At 41.6% G+C, this 10,333-nt stretch overlaps 1 protein-coding gene across 1 annotated transcript in view; it reads right to left on the bottom strand.

The window, feature by feature from the left end:
* Positions 1-1,074: 1,074 nt before the first annotated feature.
* The window catches only part of LOC107086615 (beta-1,3-galactosyltransferase 1-like), a 225,550-nt gene continuing 216,291 nt past the window's right edge, over positions 1,075-10,333 (bottom strand). The window contains exon 5 of the mRNA XM_015377687.1: positions 1,075-3,015. Coding sequence (XP_015233173.1) covers positions 1,768-2,754 — 987 coding nt within the window. The 5' untranslated portion in view covers positions 2,755-3,015 and the 3' untranslated portion in view covers positions 1,075-1,767. The remainder of the gene's footprint in view (positions 3,016-10,333) is intronic.

Genomic DNA, 10,333 nt, shown 5'->3' with positions numbered 1-10,333 from the left:
TGCAACATGTTTAGTTTATGCTAACAGCAACACGACCAACATGTCAGGCTAACAATCAACATATACCGAACCGAACCGAAAACCGTGACCACGAAACCGTGAACCAAACCGAACCGTGGATTTTGTGAACCGTTCCACCGCTAATATAAAGGATAACATTTTGTTTTAGAGTCTGAATGCAATTCAATACAAAACTGAATGGGATATTAGTTGTTGAATCAGCTGATTTAAAAAAAGAAATTCATGATATATGGATACATGGATACAATTAATGATAGCAAAGTTAGGGGTTACTGGGGCCTTTAAGTTCTCTAGCAACTGCCTCAAGCTAGTAATAATAAAAAAACAAAATAACCCAGAAAGTTAATTTTTTGGGGTCCTTTGACAGCTACGATTGGAAAGCTGCGCTTTCCTGAAAATAAAAAACATTTTCCAGGCATGGTATCTCATGCCAACTGGATAACAAATTAAACACATCATTCACCAATTCATCACCAAGATGGCGTGCAACAACAACAACAAAAAAGTAATTATCAGTTGTCGCCATATATGTGAAATTTGTAACCTTTCATTTTATTTTGTCAAAAAAAGATTTTAAGGACCGGTGGGAAACATATTTAATGTTTAAATCAGAGTTGGAGGTTTCAGCAGACATGCATCGCAGCTTCCTTCATTTTCTAAAAAAAGAATCGCCAACGGTTTGAAAAACCTGAATCTGTCAAACTCAACTTTCACTTTTCCAACTATCCTTTTCTTTGTGTAAATCTTAATATAAAATCCCAGTAACCCACAAGATTTCTAGTTTTAAACTGTCGTTTAAATACTTATGCACAGGTACTGTAATTCCTCTTCGATGCATTGCAGATTTGATTTAATCACACAGTGGAGTCTGCCTGACTTGTCCACCACCTGCACAGACAGCGGGAATGCTTCCAGAGGCACGAGGAAGGTTCAGCAGCAGCTGCAGTGAGCAGCAGCCATAATTAGATGCTTTCACTCCTACAGGGAAACCAAACGTATATTAACTGCCAGGTTATGTGCATTAAACTGTGCAGAACCAATAAGACGTAATATCTTATGAAACAGATTTATTTAATTTCAAGTAATGGAAAAAAGAAAATCACTCAAACAGTAAGATTTGTTCTCAGTATATAGTTCTCCTGCTCTCTATGTTCAAGTAATAAAAAACACAGTAGTTTGCAGACGTCTCTCAGCACCGCCAGAAAGAAACCACTGCACTTCACACATCAGACATCAACATTCACCTGGGAATGCTAGCAGCCATTTTTCCCTCTGATATGTTCCTTTTAACCTTTCAGGAAATGAAACCTCTATCTGTGCTGAACAGTGATGCTCTCACAATAATACTTTAAACATTAAGTCATCGCGTCTTAGTTCCACAATAGTCCTCACAATGACTACAGCTGGATCAGAAAATACATCAAATGCATGAAGAACATTCAGAATCAGAGCCAGTGGCGGAGCCTAGCAGAGCGTCTGTTGGCGTTTAGCTCATCTGCACTCCTGCTAATTGGGGACAGACTGTGCCTTGTATAAATGAGGAGCTAAACACATGTTTACGCTTCCTGTCATGGAAAAATCCGTGCACTGCTGGCGCGGACACATAACCGCCAGAGGGTTCTGCTTGGCTCTGAAACACCTTGACGTTTTGGCAAATAGAGTAATCCATAGGAGTTTGCTTTGGTCGTGCCTCCACAGCAGAGCAAAAGCCCTGAAGGCATCCAGAGAGCTGGCCCAGTCGATCTGCTAACACTTGAGGTGTTTCTTGCTGGTCATGTCGTTCCAGATGCGGTGCATCTCTTCAGGGGAGATCTGGTGGACGGTGACCACCCGGCGGTAGCGGCAGAGGCTGTAGGCCATCTTCCAGTGGTTGAAGCCACTGTTCTGGAAGGGGTGGATGCCTAGCTTGCGTAGGCACACTCCCACGTACACGTCCTCCAGGTGCAGCAGTCTGGTGTGCAAGGAGGTCTTGTATATGAGCTCAGCCACGTCTGCTGAGAAGACGTAGCCAGTGCCAGAGCAGAATGGTGGGTATTTGCTCTCGGGGTAGAGATCTCTGGGCATATACCACTTGCTACGCATGTCTCTGATTGGCCCACCGTTGATGACGTAGCCTGTGAAATACCTCCGCCTGGGCTTGGTGGTGGGCTTCAGGAGGTTGTAGATGAGGTTCTCCATGTTGACAAAGATATCGCTGTCCGTCTTTAGAACATATTGAGCCTTGGGGCAGAAAGTGGCGACCCATCGCATACCCATCAGCGTTTTGAGTGTCAGGTTGTGGTACGAGTCAATAAAGTCCTCCACCACGACATCGTGAAATATCTGACTCTCCTGCTCCACCATCTGGTTGAGTACGGCATCTGTGCTTCGGCCCAGCAGGAAAAGCGTGACCACGCGCACCTCAGGAAACGTGGACTCGTCGCCCCACGTCTCCCTGATGGCCTGACGGGCGTTGAACTCCTTGTGCGTGGTGCTGATCAGAATGACGAGGAAAGGCGGCTCGGCCTCACATTTCTTGGCCTCGTTGATGAGGTAGCCAAAGTCGTGCGGGTTAAGTGTGCGCGTGCGGATGTTGCCAAAGGTGGAGTTCTTGTTCACTTTGGGTGCCTTGCGCATCGGTATCGACACTTGGCCCACGTAGGAAGAAGAAGGGCGGGACACACTCAGGTACCACAGAGCGCTGGCCCAGCATACCACTGTCAACAAGTACAAGCAGGAGACCTTAGAAGGCATTGCTGTTCACCGGGCCGGCATTACCAGCGGCAGCAGTGTTGGAAACGTCGGGGCCACACCTCCATGGGCAGCTTTAGATCTGGCGGTGCAGCTAATGGCTGCCTCCGCAACACCGCTGGCATCAATTTCAGATAACGGGTCTTCTCCGCTGTCTTCTACTGTGGTGATTGAGAAGCTCTGCAGAGGAGACTTCTTATGTCTGTGGCTTTATGGAGTCCCATCGCAGCTCCAAGAAAGGTCCCCAGATCTCTGTTGTTGAATCTGGAAAAACAAAAAGTGAAAGAAAAGTAAAAACCCAAGTAATAAAACAGCAGTCAGAGCAGCGCGTTAACTGGTGGAACAGACGAGATGTCGTATTCCAGAGGAGGCTTTTATAGCCACATTTTTTCCTTCCCCATTTCATTACTGACTATAAAATCAGCAGCTGTGCAGGCTTATCCTGTCATTGTGATGAGAGCGCTGTAGTCTGAAGAAACAGAATATCAGTAGGAACAGTGGGGCCTGCTCCGTATCCAATCCCACCACTCTCTGTTTGCAAATGCTGTTTATCTCGCTCTTATCCCCCTCGGACCAAGGCAGCGCCTCACAAATCAGAGCTAGAGCAGCAGAGAGGAGGAGGAGACGGATGGAGGCAGAGGAGGTGAAACGGCCTCATGAGAACAGATTAATATCCACTTCCTCTTCTTACTCTCCTTCCTCCTCTCTGTTTCTTGTTACCTCACTTGGACTTTACTTTTTCATTTTGCAAGAACCTCTTCCCCAACCAAACACCCAAGATGCCTTGCAGTTCATGCACACCTCGTGCACTTTTCTTCACTTCATCACATTGCAAACACAAACCTTATTGTGTTTTATTAGAGCTAAATGGGTAGGACAGGTGTTCAGCTGGAAGATAAACCTAGCTGTAATCTGAAACATATTGGTTTCCCTGATTTTAAACAAACAGAATCTGATTAAAAAAGGCTGAATGGAAATATTTGCAATATTTAAAGAAGCATAAACATTGATCATCTTGAACTACCAGTCCCTAAACAACTGTATTGTCATAGAAGTATTACTACTTTTACTTGAGTAAAATGTTTAATCCATTGTGGGCAACTTCATTCAAAAATGCATACCGTTGCTAGTAATTTTAATAAAGCCATCATTAATTATCTTGAATGTGTTCTGGTAGCAGTAGCCATTTGTTTTAAAATGGTTGTTAAATTTAAAACTTCACTTTAGCTAAGCTAACTTTGGCTTCACTGTATATAAATGAACTCTAGTTTGTAGCTGAACAAAGATTTACATTTCAATTTCATTCTGCATGTTTTTAATGTCCAGCACTATGTTTATAGATATTCAGTTAATCACGGAGATGGCAATTGGATATAAAAACCAGAATAATTGGACCAACTGTCCCTGGAAATGTCCCAGATTAGAGGGTTTTAAGAATGAGGAGGGAAAGGCTATGTGTAGACTGTTATTATGGTAGAAAGAGCGAATGAACATGCTGCGCGCAGACAGCTGTTAGCTAACTGGTTGGCAGCTGTTAACGCATTGATAAGGAGCAGAGTGCACCACTTTTAAAACAGATGAGGAAGAAGTGAAGGTTTGTTATCACAGCTGGTCGCAGCTGATGGGAAGCTGCCCTGTGTTGTGTTGAGTGTTCGGTTTTTTGATTCGGATTGGGCTGATCATTGTGATCTGTCTCCTTGAACCCCAGTCGGCCTCGGCAGATGGCCGCTCACACTGAGCCTGGTTCTGCTGGAAGTTTCTTCCTGTTAAAAGGGAGATTTTCCTCTCCACTGTCGCTGCAAGCATGCTTAGTGTGAGGGATTGCATTGAGGTGACATGTGTTGTGAATTGGAAATAAACTGAATTGAATTAATGTTGATGGGGAAAAAAAGAAAGTTATGTGATTTTCAACATCCTGTGAGCATACTCAACCAAATTCCTGAATAATCCCATAGAATTAATGTGGTTGCATGAAGAGTCATGGTTGCATATTAATTTCAGTGTCCCACAAAAGCCTCGCCATACAAAGCTCATTGCAGGGCCGGCAAGTTTTGATGGAGCATTCTTAATAAAAATGTGCGTTAATGGGTTCAGGCCCCGATATATATAATCTAGTCCTGTTATTACAAAAAGTTTCAGTGGAGCAATTTCCATAAAAAAAAAATAAAAATCAGGAGGACAGGGTTGTCATCTTTAAAAGCTTCATGTTTCATGTTTCGTTTTTTCTTTGTCTGCCCTCGTCCAAAACAAAATATAAAACTGCTTTTTACATTTTAACCAATTCAGGAAATTATACTCTTTACTTAACTTAGAAACAAACCACAAATAATTTTTTTTTCATTCCTGTTCCTGCATCTATTCCAGCATTGGGTACATTTTTATAAAAGTATTATCGTACATTACTAAATTAAAAGTTGCACAAAGCAATTCAAGTTACACTTAAACAACAAAAGCATATATTTAATTTTATTTTTGGTATTACCTCCTGCTAAATCTCCCCATTTCTGGTGTGTGTGCAGCAATGCAAAGAGATTTATAAAAGATCCTCCTCCTCTTTGATAGTCTAGACACTCACCATTGTTGAAATCTTTGGATCAAATTTGTTCTGTGAGTAATTTATGTTTTTGTTCCATTTTTACCAACCATATGCTTAGTGGCTTTAGGGCTGGAAAGTTTTGCTGCCTACTGAGCTTCGGTGAGACAAGATTGTGGCGGCTGTGCTGCTCGTTTAGGTCAAAGACTTCTCGGTTTCTGTTGCAAGTTTTGTGCAGCAAACTTATTTCTGTTCTATAATGTGGAAAAGTTAGTATCACTTAGCCTGAGCTCTCATTGACAATGGCTGAACATTTTTATGCAGTTTTCCAGAACCACTCTTTGGCGGCATTAACTTCTTACTGTAAAAAGGAAATTTGATTTTTTTTTAGACGATAGGGATTACTTTCAAGTTTCTGAAGATGGTCCTATGTTTCAGCATGAGGGCTATATCATGCTTGATGAATCACATGACAAAATCTCAAAAATGAAATTGGCACACAGAACAGTAGTGAGAAGTTCGGTACCCATTCTTTTGCTAGTTTGTGAGTCAACTGTCGGGTTGCTTGAGTCTGTGTTCAGGTTCGCTCATAGATTAGACCAGGTCTAGTCCTCTCAGCTAGCAAAGAATAGATGCTGAGCTTCAGCAGCAGTACAGTCATCTCGGAGAGATTTTAATCTGTGCTTAAATATCAGTCAAACCCATTTGCTAACTAAATATACCCCTGACATATCTGACTCACTAAGGATTTAAATGAACCATTTTCATTAGTTTAGGACGAGCCTATTCACATAATTGTTATATATTAAACCACACTTACAACATCCACCACTGTCCGTCCGTTTTTCCTCTGAGCATGAAGCAGCTGACTTGCCTGTTTTTCTAATAAATCACGGGATACCCAAAGCTAGAAAGGAGTCTTCGAATCCGAGGAGGCCACAGCGCTGCTCTGCATTAGATTAAGCAAGACTAAAATACTATGCTCACTGTAACACTGTCAAAGGTTTGGTGCTTTGAATGTTTATGCTTCACTCCTCTGTTTCACCTTCAAAGGAGTTGGTATAGAAATATACAGTCAGTAAAACTAGAATGCATGTATTTTTTTTTCAGGGTTTCAGGAAAAAATCCAGGGTACACAAAACGTTGCTGTGGAGACTGCCAGGGAAGAAGACGTTGTTGTAAGCAAATAAACTATTTTAATTTTATTATTTACTGATGGTTTCAAAACAATCATCTTTTTGTCGTTATAGCCTGACTTTTACTAACACCGCTATGCGGATAGTGCAAGCCGTGATCTTAACTCCTTCAGAGCTGTCAACATATGAAAAAATTTATAAATATAAAGGGATTAAACTCCACAGGCTTTAAGAAGCCAGGAGGATGGATTTTTTTTTTTAAATTTACAATTAAAAGAGAGCAAGCTCAGGACATATACTGTCAAATTTAATTCTCAGTATAAGAGTTTAAGCACGAAATGTGGTCAGTCGCATCGGAACCAATATTGTGTCTGTATTTTATTTTGACTTGAACAGTAACGCTACTTTTGCTGTCATCATATTTTGTATATTGTTCAAGGTGTTTGTTTAAACTGCTAAAATTTTTATAAATATATTTTTGGGGAAAAAAAAGAGAGCGAGCTCTGATCTTTATTACTCCACTAAAATATTTTCGTGCTGAACTGTGGCTAAACAGTTTAGAAACTGTCTTGCTCTTTCTTGCTCAAAAATATCTTAATTTTTTTTTTACTGCAACTCAAAGAAATGAAAGCAAAAACACTTTCTAGACTGAAATGAAAGAGCGCAGAGGACGACGATCAGCGAACATTAACGCTAATGTTCGGCTGATATTTTCCAAACATTTAATGCTGCTTGGCAAAAGTAAAAAATATCTTCAAAGTAACTAATCACGTTAGTTTCAACCTTAAAGTACAAAGAAGCAATGAGCGTAGAGAACTAGCTTGAACTCATCCTTTTGATATATTGGTGCCCTGATGGAGTTAAATCTGAGTTTGCATTTTTCAGACATTGATTTATGTATGTTTGCTCTGAGGCTCGTCATTTGTGCCGTATCTTCGGTCGCTATGACTACCACTGCGAGCGTTTTAAAGTTTGAACACCCACCATGGACCATCGCTTTGGGATGCTGCTTGTTTCAGATTTAAAGTTGCGCAAGAAACAGCGAATACAGAGGTCCCCACTCAGTACTTGAGTATAAACGTAAAAACAAAAATGCAGTTAATTGCCTACATTTTTCCAACGTGTTTAAATCATAATTATTTAATCAAAATTAAAGCATTAAAGTCTTAACCCCTATATAAAACAATACAACTAAAACTGAGATCCAGGCTGCACAAAAAGATCAAATACGTTACACTATGTCTGACTGGTGTTTTATTTTGAAAAATTGACTGTACTTATATTGCCATTAAATCCCCAAGCTAGCAAAACAGAGTGAAAAGCAAACGTCTTTAGAAAAGAGAAATGGTCCAGCGAATAAGATCCTATTATTATTATAATCAGAGAAAATAAGAGTTAAGCCATTAAACCAGTCTTTGTTGCAAAAAGTTCAGGGGCCACAGCTCCATATTTACCCTTCTTTGTTTGGAAGAAAGGCTACTGAAGTTTGGGAACCAACCTCTACCAGAGCGTTGTCAGGGAATCTGGTCTGAGGTAAATTCAGGGTGTTTCTAGAAGAAAACCGGTTTCAGGCTAACAAGAAGCTTAATGTCAAAATAAATTAAATCCCATCTTTTCAAAGACTTCTTTCCCCCAGATTGACGGTAATCTATGATGTGACAGCTGCTCCGTATGTTCTTCCTCATCATAGACAACTGAGGATGAAAAATAATGAATAAGAAAAATCAGATTAGAGATGGAGGGCTGCAGATAAAGCGGCTCATTCCTTTATCACGCTATGGATTTTGTCGTGTCTTGCGGGACTGCGAATGGTCTTTTCATCAAGGCTGTTTTTTTCCCCCTCCTCCTTCCACTATCTCTTCCTTCTCTCTCTGAAGCCGATTCATCAATCACATGGTCCAGTAGAAGCCATCTCATCACGGCTGCTTTCCCACACCTCCTCCCTCCTCGTGCCCTCAATCACACCCTCCGTCTCCACTTCACTGCATGCTTGATCCATCTTTATACGTCTTGCCGCTTTCCTCCCCCGCCTCTCTTCAGTCTTTTATTGTTTTTGTCTAGTTCCAGGCCTCCTACACCATCTCCCTCAGATGCTCACATCTTGAAACTCTATTTACCCACCCTACTATGCTCTATTTCTTTAGGGGGGCATTTCTTTCCAACTTATTGACAGCCTCCAGCTGCAGGCACTCCATCTCTGCTACCTAAACTTCTCTTGCTCCAGCTTTCCAGAAATCCTCAAATTATCATATTCACCCTATATTGTCAACCTTGCTCCTGCTCTTCCTGTAACAGCATCACCTTGTTTTCCCCTCAGGGAAGGTTTATTGGATTCATAAACCTGCAAAAGTACTTTGCACTCAGTTTTCCGGGACCCGGAACAAGTAATATCCTTCCAGAGCGATGCACCTCACGGAACGGCGAGACCCCACTTCAACTCGAGTAAATTGAAAGATGGATGTACAGTTTGATGCTGTTCTGTGACTTTGAATCACATTAGCAGTCAGCAGACAACCGCTTTGTAACACAAAAACAGGAAAAGGCAAAGAGTTTCTGCTCATTTGATTCCAAGAGTAGAAAAACTAAATCTGAATTAGTTGTTTCAGAAAATAGGCTTTACATGCAGAATTAAAGGGGTCATAGATTGCAAAACATGGTCATAGATGAATAACGATAGTTCAGGGGGTGAAATGGACATACAGAGAAGTTCAAACCCCATCAACACCTACTTTCTCAGCAGATCTCACAATTCTAAACTTCCACTATAAAACGGGCGAATTCAAACGAAGCCCCGATTTGATGTAACTTTTGGGATGTTGGCTTATTTGGTTCTGGCCTGTACTTTTGTCACGCCCCAAAATTTACATATAGACCAGCCCACTGGTTCACTGGCCCAAGGTTGCCCCTGGTTGACTGGACCGGACCTCAGCAGAGGGCCATGAGCCGCCTGTCCGGAGGAGGGGGGCACGGGTCGCCTGTGTCCAGGCTACTGTTACCGGGTCAGGTTTGGTCACTCCATCCCCCGCTGGCTCCCTGCCCCCTTCCGTCGAGGTTCCCAGACCAGCCCTGGGGCTGATGGCTCGGTCTGAAAGCCCAGTGTGTTCCGACTATGTGCTGCACTCTAGTCGACCAAAATACCGAACAATTTTGAAATTTCCCCCGGACATTTTTTTTCAGGTATGAAAAGTAGAACATGTCCGGAAAAAAGAGGAAGGATGTCTGGTCACCCTACAACATCAACAATTTCGATGTTTCAGTGAGTGAGTGCTTGTTGCTATGATGCGTCTTTGCTCAGCAGCTTTGCTTGTTGTAAACCAACCAGTCAACACACAGCTCATCTAAATATTCATGAGCATACCATAAAAGGAAAAAAAACCTGTCGTTTCATTCTAGGGCTTAAACCAGGCTTGCATTAGGGCTCATAGAACAGCAAATATGCCATTTTCAGCCCAACCAATGTTACACACCCTATTCAGAGACCTTAAGGACCAGATACCCTATAAAATCATTCTATGACCCTTTTAACAAACATCTCGGCTGGAAGAAGGATGACAAAATAGTTTGTTACGATTAGGCCGCTGCAAGATCAATAATTTTTACCATTTTTCTGACAAAACTTGAATAGGTATTATAACACTTGTGCCACACCGGTGGGTGGTGGGCTAGTGCTGCTAAACAGGTAAAAAGAAAAAAGGTGTTTTTGTGCACCAACGGCGTAGGAGCTACAAGTAGTTAGTGTAAAATGTACAATAAATTAAATGGCTACTAAAACAGAACCGCAACATTAAAGCCTGCCAACTTTGCTGCTTGTGTTTAAAGGATAGATGATTAGTTGCTGCAACAGACTTAAGTTGAGAAATATATTTTTGATGCAAATGCAATACAGTGAAAATACTATACACTATTCAGTTTT

This window comes from Cyprinodon variegatus, unplaced genomic scaffold (assembly GCF_000732505.1).
Source record: "Cyprinodon variegatus isolate N-32 unplaced genomic scaffold, C_variegatus-1.0 Scaffold9, whole genome shotgun sequence".
In the NCBI taxonomy this organism is placed as follows: Eukaryota; Metazoa; Chordata; class Actinopteri; order Cyprinodontiformes; family Cyprinodontidae; genus Cyprinodon; species Cyprinodon variegatus.
Note: the sequence above shows the minus strand (reverse complement) of the source record. Positions and strands in the feature narration are given on the sequence as shown.